Source organism: Meriones unguiculatus, chromosome 3 (genome assembly GCF_030254825.1).
Source record: "Meriones unguiculatus strain TT.TT164.6M chromosome 3, Bangor_MerUng_6.1, whole genome shotgun sequence".
Classification (NCBI taxonomy): Eukaryota; Metazoa; Chordata; class Mammalia; order Rodentia; family Muridae; genus Meriones; species Meriones unguiculatus.
The window spans coordinates 129,602,684-129,628,909 of NC_083351.1; the positions used below are offsets into that span (position 1 = coordinate 129,602,684).

At 38.2% G+C, this 26,226-nt stretch overlaps 1 protein-coding gene across 2 annotated transcripts in view; it reads left to right on the forward strand.

The window, feature by feature from the left end:
- Ghr (growth hormone receptor) overlaps positions 1-26,226 on the forward strand; it is a 253,524-nt gene that overhangs the window by 86,278 nt on the left and 141,020 nt on the right. For both annotated transcript variants that reach the window (XM_060380532.1, XM_060380533.1), the window contains exon 2: positions 22,716-22,796. In XM_060380532.1, coding sequence (XP_060236515.1) covers positions 22,727-22,796 — 70 coding nt within the window. In that variant the 5' untranslated portion in view covers positions 22,716-22,726. The remainder of the gene's footprint in view (positions 1-22,715; positions 22,797-26,226) is intronic.

Below are 26,226 nucleotides of genomic sequence, written 5' to 3' on the forward strand. Positions count from 1 at the left end.
CCCAGGTGGGATGCAGGGTCTGCTCTCCTGGATGCTGCAGCTGGTAAGGGGCAGGGCCCAGTTTTGTGCAGTCCTTGAATATTGAGATGGCTCCAGGAGGCCGATCAACCTGGGAATATCACATGGCCTTTGGTGGTAACATGAGCCACAGACATGAATATAAACCCCTGCTGCTGCACAGGCGTGGACTCAGACATGGTCCTTAATGGTAGCATGGGACTTCACCCTCACATCCGGTGGCAGTGCAGGCTACTCACATCAGGCTGATCCTCACCACCCTCAAGTCTACAGTCCACCTTTCTTCATAGTGCACACACTGTTCCCTTCTCTTCTTCTCCCATCTCTCCACTACATGCTTGCTTATCATAGTAGTGCCTCTGGTGTCTTTCACCCTTCCAATACAGGGCCATGGTGTGTCTCTCTCAAAAAGTTTTTATTTCAAGGGAAATAGAGAAATAAGCCAATAACTGCAATGGCAATTATTGGAATAGTTGGGAGAGAGAGTTGTTTTGTCTTATTTGGTGTTTTTTTTTTTTAGAGAAATTTTAAATATGCAGATAGCTCTGATAAGGAACATTTTAAATACTCTTGAGGTAGTAAGCTGTCAGTCTACTTAGTGTTTAGTGATAGTTTAGTTGGATATCAAATTCAAACTATTAGTTATTTCTCTAACATTTTAAACTTTTTATGTAACTTTTATTAATTACACTTTATTCATTTTGTATCCCCCCATAAGCCCCTCCCTCAGCCCCTCCTGGTCCCACCCTCCTCCCCCCTTTCTGCATGTATGCCCCTCCCCATGTCCACTGATTGGGGAGGTCCTTCTCTCCTTCCTTCTGATCTTAGTCTATCAGTTCTCATCAGAAGTGGCTGCATTGTCAGGGTTCTAGGTTATCCCCATGAATAGTCCTTGTTTGGAGTATGAGTCTCTGGGAAGTTCCCTGTGTAAAAGTTTTATTTACAATCTAGTACCTGTTGTTGCTAAAGAAAAATCCTTTACTATATCCCTCTGAACTCCCTCTTATATGAAGTTCTTTCTTAAGATTTTCTAAATTCTAATGCCTTGTGGTACTCTTCATTGATCAATATAGGCTTTTAATATATAGACTGAATTTCTTCTTTACCTTTACAAAATTATCATTTATAACTTTTCTATTTCTTCATGGTAGAAATAAATCCTTTCTTTCTGGAACTTTTATGAGAAGCATGTTGGAGGTTATCAACCTGCATTCCATTAATGGTAATTGCTCATTCAAATGTTTCACAGATATTATCCTCATTTTAAAATATAAAATAAACCTATAATTGCAGTTTTTGGCACAAAGAAGAAGTTCAAAAGATAAGCTTCCAGTGTCACATTGCCCAGCAGTTCTGGAACTGGTTATATTTTAAAGTCATTTTGAAGGTTAATATTTTTTATTGGGTAGCTAGTTTTGAAAAACAAGAAAAATATAAAAACCTAAAGTATGCTAACATCAGTTTGAAAAAATTCAGCTGATTAAAATGTTCTCTCCAGAAGCTCATGGCTGCAATTTTATTGGAAGCAGAAGGTCTTGGTTTACCCTGCTCATGTTATCTCAGAGTACACTGCTTTATATTCAAGTGGTTTGTAGGGAGCTGGTACAAAAACCTAGAAGGGGACATCTCAGCCTCACTTTCTATATGTGCTCTTTCTTATGCTTTTGGTCTAAATATTTTTTTTTACATAAGAATTTATTTATAATCCTTTGGTGCATAATTAATTCAATATACTTCTGTTAAGGAGTATCCATATGTCTATCCAAAGCATTTCCCACAGAGAGATGAGGAAGTTACAGCTTACTGTCGTGGTGTCCCCCATGGTGTGAGAGGTGAAACCATGCTATAACATTTGAAAACACTGTACCAGGGTTTCAGACACAACTTCAGACCTCTGCATTTCTTTTCCTCGGAGGTATCTCTAGCATAATGACCACAGATCAGGATATTAGCCAACAGCTCTTGCCATGTCTGGAATCTTCCACATCTCTAGCTTTCGGCTGCTGTGACAACATGCCTGAGTCAACTTAAGAAGAGGAGGAAAGCTTCACTTTGCTTCTCCATTTCAAAGTCTCAGCCGGTTGCTCTCGGCCCTGTGATAGGCGCACAACCAATGACCTGCTTTCTTTAGTGAGAGCCAATTTCCTAGACATCCCATGGTCTCCCAAGAGCACCCCAGAGGACAGGAGCCTCTGGGGGGAGGCATTCCAGATTTTAAGGTATAAATCTAAAGTGTCCTGCAGTCTCACTCTCCTTTGGAGCCTCCTCACTACTGTAGAGCAACTTCCTCAAACTCAAATGTTAGTAACTCACACAAATATGTGAATCATGGCTCTACAGTATACCAGGCACCATGCAGGTTTTTGTGAAACACCAGTAAATAAATCTCACTTGTCAGATTAAAATCCTCTAATAGCCACATGTTGCCTGCAGGACAGAGTATAAACTTATCAGCTTGTACTGCCAATGTCCCAGGATAATAGTATAAAGGGCACCTGATAATCACTTGTCAGGCTATAAATCAAGCTTCCCGATGCTCCTTCAATTCTTCTCTGCCTGAAAGCTTTGACAAGGTTAGCTCCACAGTGGTCTAGAAGGGCCTGGCTCATGTTAGTCCAGATGAGTCAGGTACTGGGACACCTGGAGCTCTTGTGCAATCTCTTTTCTCTTCACCCTACACCACAGGAGGCGTTTTCCAGCAGATACAGCCAATGGATGCTGTTGCCTTCATGGAGATTCCTGGAAGACTGAGATGACTTCACTGTTGATTCAAATGCTGTTACGTGGACTTTGTTATCATGGAAGGTTCAAAGCAGCTAGACTTCTTACTTGGAAGCTCAAGGCTTGAAAAAAAGACAAGAAAAGTAAAGATGCACTCCCTTTAATGATCTGACCCGGAGTCATTTGGTGTCCCAAACCACTCAGATTATAAAAGGGGAGCTTGGGCTTCACTTCTCCACAGGAGTGTCAAAAAATTTGAAGATGTATTTCCATCATACCAAGCTTTTACAAGAAAATCCTTTCACAGAAAGAGACATTTAACTTGAAACTTGAAGAACAGAGATTGTGTAAAGCAGGTGTGAGAGGACACGAAGGCTGCTTAGGGTAGAAACAACAAAGGTAAAGAATGAAGAATAGAGACAAACTTTCTGGGGCTGAGGTGGCAAAGTATAGTCAAAGCTTAAGAATCAACCGTGTGAAAGAAGATTTTCAGAACTGCTCTCAGATTTAAGTACAATGGGGAGTTATTTCTGGGATCCAGAAACTTCTTGAACTCTTATTTGCCCATGGCCCTCACCATGGTCTGAAGAGTAGTTTACGAGAGACCAGAGAAAATGTCCATCTTGAGAAAACAGCTTTCTATAGACTAGGCCTTGGATCTGGAATCGAACTGGCTGTGAATATCAGGAACTACACACACACATTGCTGACTGAAAGGTGGCTGTTTCAGGGCTAGTGGATGGGGGTGGGCTTGAGGACTGAGGTGTTTTCTGCTAAATATTTTTTTTTAATTGATGAAAACCCTAGTAGCTTGAGATTTGACATTTTGGTATGGGACAGAATATCATCTATTTTCTTTATTAGACCAAAGTCATATACTTATCTAACGAGGACATTGCCTCTAGAAAGCCTAATAATTTCCACCAATAAGTCATGTCATTGATATGAAAAGGCTTGACTTAATGGGGGGGGTGGGAACAAATACCAACAAGTTCTAAATATTCCAACTATATCTGGCTTTAACATGTTAATGGGATTTATCACTCTCCTGAAAAAAGAGAAGTTACTCTTGAAGATTTATAAAAAGGCAGATGTAAACATCATACATTTAGGTGCATTGTCTTTCTAAGAGTCTTTGGGAAACATTTTAAATTATATGTTATACCCGCATCTTTTCACTCATTCCCCTCATACGTTGGAATCTGAAAAGTAAGGATGAAAAGATCCCCTTTCAATGATAAAATAGGAAGATCTAGATCTGCATACTAATCCTCATTACTCAGGATTGCACAATATCCAATCAAGTAGAAGAAAAGGAGTTGCTCATTGCTCATTTCCCAAAATTACATGACACTTCTACTCAAGACTTGATAGCTGGGATATTGTCATATGACCACACTTAACTACAAAGTTGTCTGTGAAATGTCTTTTGTTAGGTGCTACTGTTAATTCAAAGTAGAGGTTGTAGATAAGATTGGCAATTAGTAACTTAGAGCATGTCACAGATTGTTGTACTAACCGTATAAATAAAGTCAGGTTGTTTTTAGTAACGCTGTTTTTTTTTTTGTTTGTTTATTTGTTTGTTTGTTTGTGTGTGTGTGTGTGTGTGTGTGTGTAAGCATAAATTGGGGAGAGTTAGGAAAGCATTCTTCAAGTCTAAAAGTTTAAATTAGAATGGTGGCTAGATTTAGCCAGAGAAAGCCTGTAGATGAGACATAGCCTTCTGATATGTAATGCGAACTCTGGAGGCAGGTGTTTATGGGTACTGAGTTTTGTTTTAGAAATGTGTATTAGAGGTGGCCACCCATGCTGTGTGTCCAAAACATGCTTTAAAAAAAATTAACCACAGAAGAATCATTGAAATCCTCAATGCTAGTCATTGTTAACTATTCAAATGAATGCTCTTTTTGAGGCTGTCTTATCCTAGAGAGGTTTGAATGTATCACATGCCACAGAATGCTTCACTTCATACATACTTCGCAAAGCTAGCTACTCAAAAAGGTCTGATAACCAGCACATTAATTCTGTCAACAGCCATGGATCACAAATGTCTTCTTGTAGTAATAGTGTGGGTAGGACTGTTGCTCACACAGTGGAATATTCACATCACAGTCATCTGTATGAAGTTATTCTGTCCACACTTGATGAAAACCAAGATTTTGCTAGCCATGATTGTTCTAAGAACTATAGCACAATTCAGACCTAGGAAGTCACCTTTTTGCATTTTGTGTTGCTGAAGAATGTAATTCACTAAATACAGGGTATTTTTTTTAACTTCTCTTGACTCATTATTATTATTTTTTTTTAATCAGGGAGAGCTCAATGATAAAGTAATTAAAAACCATCCACCAAACAAAGCATGGTGGTGCACATCTGTAATCACAGCACACAGCAATTAGAGGCTGAAGCTAGAGGATAAAGCTTTCAAGGTCATCCTGGCTACATAAGAAGAGGGCCTCTGAAAGGCCCTGCCCTGCAGACTATCAAAGCAGATGTTGAGACTTATGGCCAAACTTTGGGCAGAATGCAGGGAATCTTATGACAGAAGTGGGAAATAATAGTAAGATCTGGAGAGGACAGAAAGTCCACAAGGAGAGCAACAAAACCAAAAAATTTGAGTCTCAGGGGTCTTTCCTCAGACTCATAGTCCAACCAAGTACCATGCGTAGATAACCTAGAACCCCTGCACAAACGTAGCCCATGGTAGTTCAGTGTCCAAGTGGGTTCCATAGTAATAGGAACAGAGACTGCTTCTGACATGAACTGATTGGCCTGCTCTTTGATCACCTCCCCCTGAGGGGGGAACAGCCTTACCAGGCCACAGAGGAAGACAATGCAGCCACTCCTGATGAGACCTAACAGACTAGTATCAGAAGGAAGAAAAAGAAACCCTCCCCTACCAGTGGACTTGGGGAGGGGAGTGTGTGGAGAAGGGGGAGGAACGTAAGGATTGGGAGGAGAGGAGGGAGGGAACTAGAGGGGGGATACAAAGTAAATAAAGTATAATTAAGGATACAAAATCAACTCAAAAAATCAGAAGCCCTTCTGTATACCAAAGACAAAAGAGCTGAAAAAGAAATCAGGGAAACAACACCCTTCACAATAGCCATTAATAACATAAAATACCTTGGGGTGACTCTAACCAAGCAAGTGAAAGACCTATTTAAAAAAAACTTTAAGTCTCTGAAGAAAGAAATTGAATAAGATATCAGAAGATGGAAAGATCTACCGTGCTCATGGATTGGTAGGATTAACATTGTGAAAATGGCCATCCTGCCAAAAGCAATACAGATTCAACACAATTCCCATCAAAATACCAACTCAGTTCTTTATAGACCTTGAAAGAAAGATTCTCAGCTTCATATGGAGGAACAAAAAACCCAGAATTTCCAAAAGGATCCTGTATAACCACAGGTCATCTGGAGGTAGCTCCATCCCCGATCTCAAGCTGTACTACAGAGCAATAGTAATAAAAACCGCATGGTACTGGCATAGAAACAGAAAGGAGGATTAATGGAACCTAATAGAAGACCCAGAAAAAAACCCACACACCTATGAATACTTGATTTTTGACAAAGCAGCCAAATCCCTTCAATGGAAAAAAGACAGCATCTTCAACAAATGGTGCTGGTCCAACTGGATGTCTACATGCAGAAAAATAAAAATAGATCCATATCTATCACCCTGCACAAAACTAAAGTCCAAGTGGACCAAAGACCTCAACATTAAACCAGATACTCTAAATCGGTTAGAAAAAAAAGTGGGGAAGAGCCTAGAACTCATTGGCACAGGAGACAACTTCCTGAACAGAACACCAACAGCACAGGCTATAAGAGCAACAATCAATAAATGGGACCTCATGAAACTGAAAAGCTTCTATAAAGCAAAAGACACTGTCGTCAGAACAAAACGACAGCCTACAGACTGGGAAAGGATCTTCACCAACCCTATATCTGACAGAGGGCTGATATCCAGCATATACAAAGAACTAAAGAAGTTAAAAAGCAATAAATCAAGTAATCCAATTAAAAAAGGGTATGGAGCTAAACAGAATTCTCTGTAGAGGAATATGGAATGGCAGAGAAACACTTAAAGAAATGCTCAATGTCCTTAGCCATCAGGGAGATGCAAATCAAAACGACCCTGAGATTTCACCTTCCACCCGTCAGAATGGCTAAGATGAATAACTCTAGTGACAACACATGCTGGAGAGGTTGTGGAGAAAGGGGAACCCTCCTCTACTGCTGGTGGGAATGTAAACTGGTACAACTACTTTGGAAGTCAATCTGGCACTATCTGAGATAATTAGGAATAGTGATTCCTCAAGACCCAGCTATACCACTCCTAGGCATATACCCAAAATTTGCTCAAGTACACAACAAGAACATTTGCTCAACCATGTTTGTAGTAGCTTTATTTGTAATAGTGAGAACCTGGAAACAACCCAGATGTCCCTCAATGGAGAAATAGATACAGAAATTGTGGTATTTTTACACAATGGAATATTATTCAGTAATCAAAAAGGAGGAAATCATGAAATTTGCAGGCAAATGGTGGGATCTAGAAAAGATCATTCTGAGTGAGCTAGCCCAGAAGGAGAAAGACACACATGACATATATTCACTCATATAGTGCTATAAGATATGAAAAATATAATTAATCTATACACTTAAAGAAGATAAACAAGAAAGAGGACCCGGGGTAAAAATGACCAATCCTCACTTAGAAAGACAAATGGGAGGTGCATTGGACATAGGAGAAAACAAATAACAGGACAGGAGCCTACCACAGATGGCTCCTGAGAGACTCTACCTAGCAGTGTATCAAAGCAGATACTAAGACTCATAACCAAACCTTCAGCAGAGTGCAGGGAAACATGAAAAAAGGAGGAGTTTGTATGATGTGGAAGAGATAGGAGCTCCACAGGGACCAAATATATCTGGGCACAGGGGTCTTTTCTGAGACTGACACTCAATGAAGGACCATGTATGGATATAACCTAGAACTTCTGTGTGGATGAAGCCTGTGGTAGCTCAGTAACCAACTGGTTTCCCATAGTAAAGGGAACAGGTACTATTTCTGACAGGAACTCAATGACAGGCTCTTTGACCTCCTCACCCCCAAGGGAGGAGCAGTCCTGCTAGACCACAGAGAAGGACTTTATAGCCAGTTCTGAAGATACCTGATAAAACAGGATCAAATGAAAGGGGATGAGGTCCTCCCCAATCAGTGGAGTTGGAAAGGGGCAGGGAGGAGATAAGGGAGGGATGGAGGGTTTGGGAGGGAATGAGGGAGCAGATACAGCTGGGATACAGCGTTAATAAAATGTAACTAATAATAAAAAGTAAACAAAATAAAGTATAATAAAAAATAAAAATAAAAAAGAAACCCTTTTTCAGAAAAAGTCCTCAAAACAAACAAACAAAAACATAGCATCCAAGTGCATATTCCTTCTCAATTAATTATTCTTTGATGGTCATTAACATTGGTGGCGGAAATGAAGAAAGAAACAATACATAGGATACACTGAAGTTGTTATGGTTAAAAGACACTGTTACAACAAATGGTAAAATGTCTACAATAAAATGAAATATGCTAGGATTTTCAATGCAAAGTGGCATTTCTGAATTTGATTTTGCATTTATTTCTTCATTTAAAAGAATACTCGTGCTGGAGAGATGGCTCAGTGGTTAAGAGCACTGTCTGCTGTTCTAAAGGACCCAGGTTCAATTCCCAGCAACCACATGGCAGCTCACAACTGTCTGTAACTCCAGTTCCAAGGGATCTGACACCTTCACTCCAATGTACATAAAAAAAATTAAAAATTTAAAAATTAAAAAAAAATTTATAAAAAAATAATACTCAATGTTCTGCACTCTGATTCCTCAGGTAACTTAAATTTGGTACCAGTGGACTTCTGTTCTTGTTCTTCTTAGAGGTGTCACAGGACTGGACACCTAATTACCTAATTATTGTAGTCCATATATCTAGATGAAAAGCATGGTCTGCCTTGAGTTCTAATGTTCAGATCTCTTCTTAAATGATCGCATGTCCTCAGGTAGACTCCAGGTCAGGTTGTCCTTCACTTCAGCTGGAAGCACCCAAAAATGTTCTGGGCAAAGGGCGACAGCTGCATTAGATGGAGCAACCATCTGGCACAACTGATGTGTGTCCAAGAGAGTGAAGAGACTATTAATTTATGGGGATTTTTCCAGAGATTTACATACCCAAGCAACAACTCCTAGAAGGTACAGACCCCAAGGCTAACCAATTAACGACCACTCACACGAGCGAAATTTTACTTTCAAACCTAGCTTCCTCTACCAGATATCAACCGAGTAATTGTTTTCAGATCTTCTTACAAAGGTAAATGGAGAAGAAAATTGAAAAGTTTCTTGATATAAATTTCTGAAATAAATTGTAAGAATATCCAGCCTTGATTCCTGAAATATCTATAGGACTATTGGTTCGTATTCCTGTGTGGTTAACTTTGATTAAATGTTTCTAAAGTCAGGTCAGGCCTCTGCCACTCCCCCTACTTGCTTTTGCATTTTTAAAATTAAGTTTCTTACCTAGTTAAGCTTGTAGGTTTTTTTTTTCCGTTGGTTTTTAAAAATAAGTTTCTGACTTGGCTAAGCTCGTATTTTTTGTTGTTGTTATTCCACCTTAATTACTTCTCTTTTATCTAGATTTCTCTGTATCCTTCTTCCCTCTAAGTCTCCAAGCAATTCTTTTCCAAATGCTGGCAAGTGTTGGAAAAGCGGTTTACTGCTTGCTCCTTTCATCACTAAAATGTAATTCAGGCTTCTAAGCTCTATTCACTGGAGGAAGGAGTAGTTTCCTGGGCATTAATCCATTTATGGAGCTGGTTCAATTTGAGATTAAACTTTGCATCTGGAAATACTTCAAAGTCTTAATTCTGCTCCATGTTTCCCATTTCTGCATTGAATTTATAGTGATAAAAATACCTGAAAGATTTTGTATGTTTAACTTACTGTCCTTTTTTTTCTGAAGTCTAAGGGAAGGTCATTATTTTGTGGGAAAGGGAAACTCAGACCTTGTCCTTCTATGGTTCTAGACATAGCTCTTTGCTGATTAAGTCTGATGCCTTTGGTTTCTCCCGGTCTAGTTAGTTTAAAATCACCTTTCTTTGCCTGCTGTGGTAGAAACTATCTTTTTCTGATCTCCTTATGAGGCATCCAGGTAAACTTTCAACAAAAGAACATGTTCCTGCCACCTCCAAACACCTTTGAAAATACTGTCCTGAGGTCTCTGTGTACTCTGACAATGATTCTCCTGTGTACTGTGCTAAAGAGTAGGAAGGAACTTGAAGAGGATATTCTATATAGAGAAGAGAAAAATCACTGACTGGAAAGATGTTTGTCAAGGCTTCTATGACATAAAGAAGAAAATCACCTGAGTACATGATAATAGGAAGGCATTCCCGCTAAGAGGATTCTAATCAAAAAAGACATTTCTATGGAAAGGATAGAAAAGATAGGTGAGGTTGGAAGAAGTAGAAGGCAAAGGACCTAAGCCTATAGAGCTGGCTTTGTGGACAGAGGAAAGAGGAAGTTTGGAGAAAATAGAAAATGCGGGGAATAGAGTGGCCAGATCATATCACAAAGAGCTGGATGTATCTTTCCGAGAGTTTATTATTCATACTATAGGAATATAGATATGCTATAAGAGAAAAGCCATGTTTTTTTTTCCTATGAGGATAATAGGATTTCTTCCAAGGTTCTAACAGGATTACTTCATCTAGATGTTGGTTGGAAGCAAACATTTCTCTTAGATTCATCTAGAGCCTTGCACACTTTGAAGATGGTGTATATACAGCAAGCCAGTTGAGGCAAGACAGATGGGTATCACCATGTGTCCATATTGTTAGGATTTGTTTATGCCTAATGCCTAACCATACATTACAATATGTGAGTTTGGTAAATATGAGTCTGGGAATGAATGAGTCTGAATATCCCCTGAAATGCTTCTTGAAAGCAAAATGGCAGGCTAAAGGTAACATAAAATAGATGACCCAGGTGCTCGCCTAACCAAGCTGTAGCCACCCTCAGGGTCTTATAACTTATAACTTATAACTTTCACTACTCTGGACTTTATTTACCACATCTATAGATTGAGCCTAACCTAAAATGGTGCCTGGGACCCCATCCCTTTTCCAGGTTCTGTACTTGATTCTGCCTCCCCAGAAGTTTTATTGGGCTCCATCATGAATTACCTTGACCACTATGATAGACAGAAATTAGAAAAGCTCTTTTATCACCAAGCATGAAAAACAGTTGCACCTGTGTCTGCATTGGGAAATTCTTGGTTACAGGTCAGAGAACTTTTATTCCAGGAAGTTTCAGGAGACAACTCTATTTCAGGTAGGAGTGATTTTAGATGTCTATAGTCATCCAATTATATTATTTCCCAGTGAATGGAATGTCTCTCTTTGGTTCTTTACAATTAGGGAATCCAATTATGTGAACAACTTATTGAAGATTTCTTGGAGAGTTGCTTCTGTATTTAAATACAACATTTTAAACAGTAACCCCATTATAAGTGGTTGAAATGTAAAAATTCCATTCAGATCACGGTAATTGGAAAGGAAGAGGAATTATTTATTTCTGTTGTACAAGTTGCAGAACTACAAATTTCAATTCATGGTATTTCAGGGGGAAAAAGGCATTTCAACTGTCTAGTTCTTGTACTTTTTTGGTGGATGGATGGTGTGTGAATAGTGGTGCGGCACAGTTTGGCTCAAACTGTTGCTTCCGGTGCTTCTCCATTGCCCATCTGATTTAAAAGAAACACAGTCAGGTCATTTAATTAAAATTTCCTGAGTTTCACTGGTGGGCTTTCAGAAAGTAAACATAAATATCCTTGGAATTAAATGGTTCATTCAGAAGGATGAGAAAGAAGTTCTCTGAGCTGAGATTTGCATGCTGTGCCACCAAGATGAACTGACCAGCACAGGCTATTTACTTATCTTACTCATGCCCCAGTTAGTGATAGGTTTCAACCTTGGTTTTGATTTACTTTCCTACTGATGAATTCCAGTTCCTAATTGCCTAGATTGACCTTGAATTAAGATGAAAAGCAAGGCCAACAAACTCATGAACACAACATCTTCCAGACTTTCTCTTTTTTCCTCAGATAATCTCATGTAGATTTACATGTTCAAAAAATAAATTATGTTAGGTGGTCCAAAGGTAGTCAGACACCTGGGCCTGATTTACACACGCCAAAGTCAAGAGAAAAGACCATTGCTCCTGAATAAAATAATATCTTTTTTGTTTTTCATTTCTCACTGTACTATGAAAAAAGTATTGTTTCAATTGACTATTGTATTAATTTTTAAAAAGTGAACTTGGGAAAATAAGATAAAATTCAGAAGATGATTTGTTGAGTCTAGAGTTGAAATATAGCGTAATTGATGAGCTTAAGGTGTAAGAAAACATTGCAGCTGTCTGCATCGAGACATTCTACTTTCCAGGTCAAAGTCTTTTTATCTCAGGAAATTGCAGGAGACAAAACCATAGATTATTTACTATCTGATTTGTTTGTATTATCTCATAACAACTGTCAGTACACATTATTGGTAAAGTCTCTTTTGCATCCAGATTTCTGCATATAGAAAATATTGAATCATTTATTGTATTCTTGATCTAGGAAGTCAGCCTAAGGCTCAGTTAAAGACTTTTAGAGCTTGTCTTCATTTTAAATTGCTTCTGTAACAAATTACCACAAATTTTAGTGGTTTAAAACATCAGCTCATTACTTCACAGTTGTGTAGATGTCTAGGCCCACTGTGGCCCAGTTGAGGTCTCTGCTTAAAGTTCACAGGGATGAAATCAGAGTATCCTAAGTACAGCGTTACTCTCTGGAAGCACCTTCCAAGCTCATTAGAGTTGTTGGCTAGTTTCAGGTCCTTGCTGCTGTGAGAGCGTATTTAGTTTCCAGAAGCCAGTTTGTGCTGTCAGTGGCTGCTTGGCCTGTCCCTCAAGCTCTTCTTCCACCAAAGGCAAATAAAATCCTCTCAAATTCTTAATTTCTCTGCCTTCTTTCTCATTGCAGTGACTGACTTCCTTGTCTGCTTTCATAGGTTCCTGCAATAGGATATTCTTCTTTTGTTAAAATCAGTTGATTGATCATCTTAGCTACACCTGAGAAGTCTCTTGATGGCAGTACCTAAATCAGCCAACATTTAATGGAATTGTCAGGATATGTTGGAGGAATCTCATCAGCATTTGGCCTGCCCAGTTCATCAATGACATTTTGAAACATTGCCTGAGTGATTTCATCTCTACGTGTGTATTTCTCATCTCGCTACTTCATAGAATAATAATTTTGGCTCCTTATTTCATAGTTATTATTTCAACCATTTGACGTGGAAGAATGTTGGAAAAGTCCACTTATGAGCTGGGCGTGAAGGCAAGGGATGTAAGATCGAGGGCAGCTTTTTCTGGCTATATAGCAAGCTCTAGGACAGTCTGGGATACATGAAACCTTGTGTCTGAAAACTAAACAGAAAGAAAAGAAAGGAGAGAAAGACAAACTCCCATGTGATGCGGCTATTCCACTCCTAGGCACATATTCTGAGAACCCTATATTCTTTATAAAGATATTTCCATATCCATGTTTATTACTGTTCTATCTATGATAGCAAGGAAGTGGAACCAACTTAAATGTCTACTTATGGTGAGTGACTAATAAAATGTGACACATACACAAAATGGAGTCTTATTCAGCTGTGAGAAGGATGGAAGCATGGAAACCTGTAGGAAAGCAGACGGGCTTGAAGAGCATGATTTCAAGTGCGGTGTTATTCCTCATATGCGGATCCTAGGCTATAATGTATATATTTATGCATGTAAAAACTGTATGGCTATAACATAAAAGTTAGGAAAGAGACCAAGAGAGGCTTAAATTAGGTGATGAGGACAGACAGCAGGAAAAGGACACAGAAGTCATGAAAGAGGAAATAAAGCTACTTTTTGTTGTGGATTATATTGGTTTTGGTTTGGTCTCCTTGGTACTTTAGTTTCGACTACATTGGAGTTTCTTCTTTTTCTTTCTTTCTTTCTTTTGGTGATGAATAAGCAATCAGAAACATAATTGATAGATAGTGATGGTATAAAATCCTAAGCAAAGCTCCACTGGTTCTGAGTAAAAGGTGAAAGATTTATATGATCTGAAGAGGTTCTGAGTAGCCTTTATTTCTGTACAGAAGTCTACTGAAATGCACAGAGCCGAAGACTGGCAAGTGTTTGAGCAGCTGCCTTAATCTCTCTGTGTGGTGTTTTTACTTGTGAGTTGACCAGAATGCAGTGATGTGATTGAAAAACGAGTTATTTTATTAAAATCAATATTACCCAGTTATTTCCTTTTTCAATATGACCATAAGAAGCTTTAAAATGATACATCTGACTTGCATTTTTGCTAAACCAGTGGTTCTTAACCTTCCAAATGCTGCGACCCTTTAATACAGTTTTCACATGCTGTTGTGAACGCCAACCATAAAATTATTTCATTGCTACTTCATAACTCTGATTTTGCTCTGTTATGAATAGTAATGTAAATATCTGATATGCAGGATATCTGATATGCAACCCTCAAAGGGGTCATGAATCACAGGTTGAGAATCGCTCTGTTAAACTGGTCTAAAGCGCACTTGTTATTGCAGCCATTAACAATGCAATTGCCTAAGTGCAATTGCCTGTAATCTTGAAGAGTTAAGTGATTAGTATGTGGTAAACTCCTTAGAGATGAGACATGACATTGATTTGCCTGTCTATCTTTCTGGCAGCCAGTCAGTCTGGCCAAAATAGCTCCTTTCTATTTTTATGTATAGCCTTAAAGGAGGCAGGGTGATGACCCCATCTCATTGAGTGAGCACATAGCAGTGTGCTTCAGCAGTGTGCTCAAAAGTACACCAGGTGTTCTTTGAGACTCTAAGGCAAAGAGGTGACAAATATGTTCCTTGAATAAGCTACTACATAAACATTTATGGATTATTCTGATAGCATCAATGTGGCAGCATTTATGTTATTGCCACCCTTGACAGCCCTATGCACAGGAAATATTATGATGTTTACCTTGCTCTAGAATTCCAGTCACAAATTAATTCTTTTTATTCTTACTCTTCCTAGTTTTAACCTTATTCACTGATACAATCGTGGTTTTTGTTTGTGTAGTTTACTGACTGAAAAGTAGACAAATCAAAGTCAGGCTTTAGAAACACCAAGAGTCCCTCTGGATCCTGCATAGACCTAACCTAGCTTTGTGAGTTTTGGAGAGTCTCTTAGTCTTTATATTCCTCTAAACTTTCATTTTCTTCTTTGCCATGTGAGGTTTACATTTACAGTGTCTGTGAAGACTGAATGAAATAGTAAGATGCCTGGTGTACTTCTAGAATGAGCAAATTCCAATGCTACTTGTTTTGGCTAAAAGAGTGATATATGCACACAGCTTCTGTCCCTCCTGTGATAAGTGGGAAAAGAAAGAGATAAAGAGCGCAGTAATGTCAGGACATGGGTGAGCCTTGATAAATGATAATGATTACACTTGTCACAAAATCACGGCCTGGTACTTGGGGAAGGTAATCAAGTTCCCATGGTTGATGACCATACAAGTCACCCACCACTTTAAGTCTTCATACTAAGTAAAGTCAAGTAAAGGCTGGATTTGAACCTAGATTTCTCTGCCTTGAGAGCACCGTCATTTAACTACTTACCTCACCCTCTCTGTAAATGAAGATCAAGGTGAGGGAACTGTGATAATGTCTGTAGACCTGGGTATGTATCTCTGGGTGATTATTAACTAAACAGGATCTGCTGACAGAGGATCAGATGTCATTAAGTGAAATCAAATGTCCAGGGTTCACACTGAAGCCCTCTTACCTGTTTTGTTCAAGTCAGCAGATTCCTCAATCTTAGTACCTGATATTTTACATAAAGCTAGCCAGCAGCCATCATGCTCCTTGCCAGTGATGGGCTGGATCCAGCTTCTACTGGCTTCATATTGGTAGCCTAAAATCAGCTTTGGCAGAGGTATTTACACCTCAGAAGCTGGCCAAAGCAGATCATGGTCCTTTTGTAATTCCAAAGAGACAGTAAGGAGACACCTGCCAGTGCACAGCAAAGCAGACACACTGTGGATAGTTACACTTACGGAAACTGTATAAAGTGTATAAAGTGTAAAGCGATGCTTACTCCAAGAAACCACGGCAAAACTTGAGGAAAATGTCATCACACTGAAGGCTCCAAAGACTTCTGTGAATGTTAGGTCCTCATTGTTCTGTATTTGCAAGGACCTCTGAAAACATGCTCCTAACGTTTATTTTACTAAAAATTGCTTTTAAATTGCTTATTGTTTTGCTACAAAATGTGTGCCAATAGTGTAACATGAGCATAAACAAGCTTAATGTTTTAATATAAACACAAACATACAAAGTATAAAATGCAAGACTAGTGTTGCCAAATAGAAAGCTATTGCATGCCACATATTTTAAATTTTTAACTAATCACATTTGAAAAATAAGAAATGAATGTTAATTATAGCAATATATTTTAGCTAACCCAATGGTCTAAATTAGGAATTTAACCTGCAGTCAGTATAATTATTAAGATACTCTGTATCTATTTTTTTATCAAGTTTTCAAGATCTATTTATAGTTGATACTTAACATATCTTAACTTAGTTGCTAAATTTTATGACCTTAATTTAGATCATAAAACATACAGCTAGAAAAGTATATTCACCTTCCAACCTTTCTCAAGTACATGCAAGTGCTTAATTAGAATAGTCAGTTGTGACTAACAGAAGTATAAATTTATTTATCTCTTCAGTTACATTGACTGCATTTCAAACACTCAGTAATCACTGGTAATTTAAGTTGATCAGCTCTAACATAAACAGCATAGGTTTGTTTGCTGGTAGAAAAAAGATGCACTCTTTATCCCAGAGCCTCTTTCACTTAATACCTCACAGTACACACAACTAAGGTTCCTACCTTGGAATCCCACTGGATTCCAGAGAAAAGAGCAATCTCAAAAGAGTTCCAGCCTTGTTCTAAAAAGCGATGCTTCATACCCCATCAGGAGCCACACCTAAGAGTGTTCTCATGCATTATAATGAAGATGAGAAATTCCTTTCGCCGCTTGGCTTCGTAATGTAGTGAACTACATTACTCATGTTTGGGTAATAAGCAGGGTTGGGTTTAGGGTTAGGATTAGGGTTAATGTTAGAGTTAGATAAACCTGCTTTGTTGCCAGTCATGTAAAGCTAGCTGCAATACACACTTGATAGTGGTACTGAAAACTAATTATGCTGCAGGTTCATGTATGCGTTTAGCACTATGCTTTCTACCATTGCTTTAGGACACATAACTACTTGTGAAAATAGAAAGGACCATTTGGTTATTGCATCTTGTTTTCATCACTGTGTCTTGCATTTATTTTAATCTTTTGTTGCTAGTTTACCATGACTTAGGCTATGACACATGCATATATGTGAATATATTATTGTATATATTTTATTTATATTTATAAATATATGCAGGTGAATATATACTTCAGATATATATGTGTGTATATATATTATATATAGATATGTGTATATATATTATATATATTATATATATTATATATGTGTATATATAATATGTGTATATATCTATATATATTATGTATATAATATATATGTGTATATATCTATATATATTATGTATATAATATATATGTGTATATATATTTATAAATATATACAGGTGAATATATCCATCATATATATGTGTGTATATATATATATTATATATAATGTATATAACATATAATATATATAATATATAAATATATGTGTGTTTATATGTATATTATATATGTGTTTAAATATATATAAAACATATAATATATATGTGTGTTTGTGTGTGTGTATGTGTCACCATCACGTAGCCTTGGTATATATATAGTAGGCTATACTATCTAGATTAGTCTAAGTGATCTCTACCATGTACAAATGACAAAATCACCTAACAATGTTTTTTTCAGAATATGCCCTCAATGATAAGCAACACACAATTTTTGCTATTTTTTTTTAATGTCTGGGGCTGGGAGATGGCTCAGTAAATAAAACACTCACCATGCAAGCTTAATGGCCTGTATTAGATCCCTAGAACTGCCCTAAAGAAGGAAACTGAGTCCACAAAATTATCCTGACCTTCAGACATGTACTGTGGCTTGTATATGTGTCTGTGAATGCACACACACACACACACACACACACACACGCATGCACATACACATAAAAATAATATTTTAATTAAAAACAAAACTGTAAACTTTCCTTCCTCTACTAATGGGAGGAAAATAAATTGGCTTAATGCATTTATATCTGACCAGTTTTTAAATGATCCCCAGTGGGGGGGGGGGGAAGTCCTAACATAAACTCTAAATAAATGGTGCTTGGTGCTAACTAGAAGAGGCGATTAGAGACATCTATTTGGATTAGCATTTTTCTGTGCTGAGTTAATTCAGTTTTGTAACATTTCATTAGTAAGACACATCAACACTGGGGAACACATTTATTAAGTGGTTTACTGAAAGACTTTGCTGTGCACCATAAACAATTCCATTCCAGCTGGACTTTTGAAATCAACTCTTCAATATATATATATATATATTAGCAAAATGAGAATATATATTTATATATATATATAAATTAGCAAAATGAGAATTTGATGGAGCCTAATGTATCTGGTTAATCCAGCTGCCATCATGGTGTTGCTCCTGACTTTCTTGGGAAGACTCCAGCCTCAACTCCGTTCTCAACTCCTCCCACATTTTAATATGCTAGCAGCACACTTGAAGGAAGTCATTGTCCAGGCTCCTTCAAAATATTCAACAAAAGTCGGATGATATGGATGGTTTGGGGTGGTGTTTCATTTTGTTTCTGCTAAACTATAAAACAAGCTTCAGGAAAAGGTTTTCCCTGTGTCTTTAATACATGTTTTAACATTACTTTTAACAAAGATAGCTAATTTTCACAAAATAGTCTAGTCTACATGTTAAATTGATCCAATACCAATACTTATCTCTGTACAACTCTCACATTTATTGATGGCTTCTTTGCCTTTAGTCATTCTTGTGCCTTGAACTTCACACTAAACAGTTCTCACATTTCTGGAAGCCTTGTGACTTTGTCGTTCACTAAGTAGCCCAAACAATATAGATGAGACCTTCTCTTCCCACTAAGCAACTCGGATTCCAGCATCCTGATTTCTGCCTGCAATTCTGCCTTTTTGTCATGTGTTCAATCAGTCATTTATCATAGATGTGTCTTCCCTCATCTTCTCCTGTATTCAGTTACCGGCAGATCTTTTCAGTATACCTTGATGTAGTTAAATTAAGAAAACACCACAAGTGACTTTATCTTAAGGAAAATCCAATTTTGCACATGTTATCTACAGCAAAACCTGATTTACATAATTGAAAATGCTGCCTTACTCGGTTCTACCTTACTAACTCAGTTTTACCTATAAATCTGAACAATAAGCTCTATTCACTAATCTCAGAATATTAACTAAGCACCCTCAAAATCCTACATTGGATCAGCACCCTACATTGGATCGATGGCATTGAGCTTTGGTCTGTACAAGTTTACCATAACTTATCTTATTTTCTTCACACATCAAAATCTTATCTATCATTTAGTTCTAACTGTAAGCCCCTCCACTCAATAGATTATTTCATTTTCCTACTTTAACTTTCTATTTAGGTATTTAAATAAGTGGAATTTTTTTTCTCAGTCTTAAGTATTGCCTAGATCTTATATCCAAGAAACATGGTTTGGATAACTTTTGCATTATTCCCTGTAGTACCTTGCACAATGTCAGGAGCCACTAATCGTTCCAGAAATACTTTTTTTCATTTTCATTTAAAATAATGTATACTATTACCTTTTTTTGTTTGCGTGGAGTTGGTTATAATATGTTGGAGAGAAATGTTATGTCTCACTTCTATCTTTTCTTTTGTGTCTGTGTACTATGTCACAACCACAGTATGATCATAATATTATAGGCCCAATTGTATACCATTCTTTGCTGGGCAGTCTACAGAATATACCAGGTGGATTATTCTAGTTTTAAACTGGCTCTCCATGGAGGAAGGAGAAAAAGCAGGCAAAATGCCTCAGGCATTGAGAGTGGAAATGGTATCAGTTCCATTATGTAATAATAATAACAATAAAAACATTTTCTCTCTCTTTCTGAAAATATTGCCAGGAGCCTGTAGCCAAAGAATGAATTTAAAGAAGGATTTTTTTTTTCCTCTAGGAAAATACTGCAAACCTAAAAATTAAATTTGGAATGTTTCTCTAAAAAAAAAAAGTCTACTTTTACTAAGTGCCCCTTAGAGTGGCACACTGGATGAACTCTTCTATCTTGAGGTTAATGGATCATTGTATGTTTGGACATTTTGGGTCAAAAAAAAAAAAAAAAAAGAAAAGCTTGAGGAAGGGGATCTCTCTTTCTGGCATCTATATATTAAATTAAAATTCCAAACTCCGTGTGATGGAACTCTGTCCTCTCCTAAGTCCACAAATGACATCGGATGAGTCATTTGATCTTAATGTTGAGAGTCCAGTCACCCAAAAGGTGCAACATGGAGTTCTGCAAAGCTGATTGGGACAGCATACAATCAAAGCCTACAGCAAGTTCTCTAGACTGTATCTGCTGAAACATCAATGAAGGGAGAGGGAAGACTGGAATCTGATAAAGCGGTTAGCTCCTACTGAATCAGCTACATTTCCGTATCCTCCTCCTGGTTCCTGTGTCTACAGTGTTACAAGCCCAGTCCTTCTGCACTGTGCTCCAGGGGGCAATGAACTGTTGTGCTCCCCTGCTGGGGAGAACTACAGCTTTAAATGTCCCGATTTCTATGATGGGAGTTTGAAAGAGTACTCCTGACTAATTTCTCTTTGGGGGTTCTGTTTTGCTTGTTTTGTTTTGATTTGATTTAGTGACATAAAAATGTATCATGTGATGCTCTGCTTGCATTATAACAGCATTGTAGTAACTCCAGTTCCCTATTTGGGAGAAGTAAAATTTGTGAGCATGAAGCAGTTTTGAAAAGACTGAGGATGAAAGCAGAATGCAATTCAGCACCAGGACCTACCTAACATGTCTGTGCGAGGCTCCTGGGGCTCAGTCTCCCGTACCTCAAATTTTAATTAAATTAAAAAGAAAGCACAACAATTTGAGGATTAGAGAAAGTTTGTCTACTAGTTTTCTGATCTAAACCCCACTTGTTTCTGGCATTTACCTGGTCTCTTTGAGATGCTTAAAAACCTCACTTCTAAAGAAGGATGGTATCTCCTGAGAAACGTAAATATTTTCATATACCTACTCCAGGAAATGAAAACAAACAAACTTGGAATTGAGAATTCACTTTTCCAACCTAATATCAAGATAGCATATGTCAGTAGATGCTTCTGCCTGACATTGTGTTCTGAGATGACCGGTTAAATTGTCACTACTGAAATTTAGAGTCTGCTTCCTCAGTGCGTTTTCTACTTTTTTTAAATAAAATTAAAAAACATTTTCACGTGATAGCATTTTCATTCTGTTACATACTTGATCTAGCCATTTAACTAATTTCTGCTAAGAGGCTCCAAAATAACACTGCAGGACCTGAATCCCTAGAAGAAAGGACAGAGTGCAAGTGATTCTTCACATCTGCAAAGAAAATGAGGCAAAGCTGTTGACCCATAGCCTTCCAGTTAAGAATCAAAATGTGGGGCTGGGTCATAATAACATCCCACTTGCCTAAAACCTCCCAGTTAACTTTCACATTTGGTCCTACCAAAGATTCCAAGGGGCAGCAGTAGGGAGGGTCATCCTCATGTCCAAAGGCATGCAAATACATCCAGGCAAAAGAAAATACTCAGTTTGCATAAGGATGTGGCTTGTTAAGTAAAATTACTTGAGAACTCAGAATTGAATGGTTGTCCTCTGCATGCAAAGGAAAATGTAAAACATTTGGCGTTTTATAGCACTTCAGAATTCCATAACTGTTACCTCAGAACCACACCTATGTAGACCCATAAAAGCAAACATTCCTGCTCATCATTTCACCCTGATCAGGGATGGCAAAAAGAGTTATTTCAGTATCATCAAGTTTTGCACAGTGATTAAAAAAGGAGGTCTGTACAGGCACTGGAAGAACCAGTGGAGTAAGGGCCAGCTGTGCCTCTGTGACTTGTAAAGAGGACAATTCTACAGAAATACTGGGACTAAGATTTAAAGTGGTCGACATTAGTTGTTAAATGCAGCAATCATTCTCCAAAGAAGAATAGTGAATTACTTTCCAACCAGTCCAGACTTGTCTCTAGAGAATCTAGATGCAGTCACCATAGTTTATTTTTCCAGGGAAGAGTAAATTTTTTTCAGATAAAGGTATGTGCTGACAGAGCCTGTTGGCCTCACTCATTTGAATGAAGGGCTGAAGGTGCAGCCACACTTGGCCTTTTAAATCATTAGAAAGGCAAGGACTGATCACTCTTGGTGAACATATTTCTGGGTGTTTCAGAGCACACAGTCATCGTACCAGGCAGTTGAGCATTTTTTTTCCTATTTCCAGATTAAATTAAAATTAATTACGCTGGCCTATTATCGAAGCAATGTATGGGGGTCATTTGCTGTGAGGGGAGTCTGTGGCTCTCGGCCACAACCTGAAAATCTATACCATCCATGCTATTTCCTGAGGCAAGCACTCATGAGACGTAGAGTTTATTCCAACTTGCTGTGCTTCCTCATGAAAAGTATGATCGTACCGAAGTCTGAGGCAAAACAAGACTTGTTAGGATTCCTTCTTCAGCTGCCTGTCAGCACACTCCCTACTTCATCGGGCTTTGAATGTTATATAATGACCACTACCTATCCCTGCTTGCCCTGACCTTGTGCCTTTTCTGATTTGCAGGTCTCATAGGTATGGATCTTGGGAAGGTGTTCTTAACCCTGGCACTGGCATTCTCCAGCAGCACGTTTTCTGGAAATGGGGGTGAGTCCTGCCTTCCTTTTCTTAGACTGTGGTGTTTAGAAGCAAAGCTGAGCTGTGTTGAATCCAAATGAAATAATCTTAAGTTTTAGGTAGCAGGAAACTTGTCTTAGCTTTAAAATCAAAAACCAGGAGATTTCTCTGGGGATTTCTAAGGAGGGCTGTGGTAGTCAGGTTTGGCATCTGATGTTTTCGTGTTGAAAATCAATGTTACATAGTGTACTGAGGGCATTCATGGCGAAGACCAGCCGGGCCTCTGGGAGAGCTATTAAAATCACACCAAAGCTCTATTAGCCTACTGATGGCTCAGCTCATCCGTGACCAAGCATAGCAGAATCCGTTTCCAAGGCTCGGAATGCAGTCCTCTTAATTATATTCTCTGAGAGGGGAAATTTCAGGCTCCTGGTGAATTTGTCCCCTTGTCCTCTGAATGATTTCCATTTGGCTGAGTTCCAGGGAAGAAGACACCTGAACTCGGTGACAGATGTACCCAGAAGTTGTAAGCTACCGTGGCTGTCTAAATATTTTTTTTTTCCCTTCTCTTTTATACTCTCCTGGTAGTCTCAATATTTTCAGACTCACATGTCATAGCAGAAACAAAGAAGAATAATGAAAGTATGTGGGGGAGGGGAGTGTCTGTCTGGAAAGGAAAGTGTCCTTGCTACGGGTTGGAAAAATTTTTCCAAGAATGTCTTGAGAAAGTGGCAGTTTTCCTTGCCTGGGTTTCACTAGAGGGTAGGAACAATATGTTTTTGCCATGCTGTGAGCACTGGACGTGTGTTTGCTTTAAGAGTAGCAGACTCCCTTACTCAACACCCAGCTCATGTTGGAAAACACAGTTTAGCAGGCGACTTAACGCCTTAAGATGTCCTGCTGACCTTGTGACCAAAAATAAATGCAGAGTTGTGAACTGCTGATGGTGTCAAGAGCAGCTTAGGAAGGGGAAAGGATAGAATGTGTTATTTTATTTCTTAAAACAATTCCAAAATATTTATTGAAAAGAAGTCATAATTGTTTGAAATATTTTTGGGTCTCTCTGGTGTTATTATGTCAACATTATGCAAGTCAGATGTGGAGAGAATCATGGGCTCCACTTCAGCAGCTTTTCCCATGGCTGCTTTTAGACCCTGGTTCTGAGCCAAAGAATTACAGCTCAGATCCTCTGCAGTTCAAGAGTCCTGGTGATTTAATCTCTCCTTTCTTCACTAAGGTGACTTTCAGTCCATAGGGGCAAGGCCTGAGGAATTTAAAAGCTTGTGAAACAAAAAGCACAGTGTAAGAAATGTTAAAGAAGTTGAAAAATGCATCCCAGACTAAGAGATTAGAGCTTGAATTAATTTTTTATCATTTATTTTTTGTTTTATGTACATTGGTGTTTTGCCTGTAGGTATGTCTGTGTGAGAATGGCAGATCTTGGAGGTACAGACAATGCTGAGCTGCCATGGGGGCCCTGGGAATTGAACCTGTATCCTCTGAACTGTTAAGGTCTTAACTGTTGAGCCATCTCTTCAGCCCTCAAGCTTGAATTATTTTTAAACCTGGAGAATTTCCAGGTTCTGTTCAACTGCTTAAATGTTTGAATAGCCTTTGACCTCCTAAGAGCACCTCAGAATCTTGACAGCTTATTTTAAATGAATTTCATTGCATGTATTTATAACAAATGATGTTATAAGGTTTGTGTATGTGTGTACATAATTATTCATTTTCTCTCTGTGGCAACAGAAGCCATGATTGACTTGTATAGCAAAAATACTGAATATAATAATATAATAATATAACATTATGATATATATTAATATATAATATAATAATTTGTCTTGTCCACTAAATCATTGTGTATTTGCTACTTTGTACCCTATGTCTGCCATGCCCTTCCCATACCCAAATCTGGCAACCTCTGTTCTTTCTACAATTTGAACTTTTCTTTGTAAAATTACAGATTAATGCAATCATGTTTGTTCTTTCTGGATCTGACCTAGTTCACTTAAACGGATGTCCTTTAAGTCCACTCTTACTGTGGCAATTGGCAAGATCTTCAGTCTTAAGTCTGGGCTGTTTCATGTCTTAACCATTGTGGATAATGCTCCAGCGAATACAGGAATGCAGTCCCTTACACAAAGTGGTGATTTCAACAGCCAGTTCCAAAAATATCTTCTTAATTTTCTTTTTAATAATTTGTGTTTGCTTCTTGTTGGCTTGGGGAAAACAGAGTAAGAAAAATGAAATATATTTTTTAATTCTTTTTATTTATTTTTTATTTTTATTTTTATTAATTAAAGTTTATTCACTTTGTTTCCCCTCCCAGCTCCGTCCCTCTTCCCCTCCCAATCCCATCCTCCTTCCCCTTTCTCCACCCATGTCCCTCCCCAAGTCCACTGATAGGGGAGGTCCTCTTCTCCTTCCTTCTGATCCTAATCTATCAGGTCTCATTAGGAGTGGCTGCATTGTTTTCCTCTGTGGCCTGGTAAGGCTGTTTCCCTCTCAGGGGGAGGTGATCAAAGAGCAGGCCAATCAGTTCAAGTCAAAGAGAGTCCTTGTTCCCACTTGGGGACCCACTTGGACACTGAACTACCATGGGTATCTGTGCAGGCGTTCTAGGTTATCTCCATGAATGGTCCTTGGTTGGAGTATCAGTCTCAGAAAAAACTCCTGTGCCCAGATTTTCTGGTTCTATTGAGCTCCTGTCCTCTGGTGGGAATGTAAACTTGTACAACCACTTTGGAAATCAATCTGGTCCTTTGTCTGACAATTAGGAATAGCGCTTCCTCAAGATCCAGCTATACCACTCCTAGGCATATATCCAAAAGATGCTCAAATATACAACAAGGACATTTGCTTAACCATGTTTGTAACAGCTTTCTTTGTAATAACCAGAAGCTGGAAACAACCTAGATGCCCCTCAGTTGAGGAATGGATACAGAAATTGTGGTACATCTACACAATGGAATATCACTCAGCAATAAAAAACAAGGAAATCATGAAATTTTCAGGCAAATGGTGGAAACTGGAAAAGATCATTCTAAGTGAGTTATCCCAGAAGCAGAAAGACACACAGGGCATATACTCACTCATAAGTGGATATTAGATCTATAATATAAGATAAACATACTAAAATCTGTACACCTAAAGAAACTAATCAAGAAGGAGGACTCTGGCTAAGTTGCTCGATCACCATTCAGAAAGACAAAGAGGGTGGACATCAGAAGAGAGAGAAAGCAGGGAACAGGACAGGAGTCTACCACAGAGTACCAATGAAAGCCTCTACCCAGCAGTATATTAAAGCAGATACTAAGACTCATAGCTAAATTTTGGGCAGTGTGCAGGGAATCTTATGAAAGAAGGGGGGATAGTAAGACCTGGAGAGGACAGGAGCGCAACAGAACCAGAATTATTTTATAGTAAGTACAAATCATGTATTTTACCAGTTCTTTCT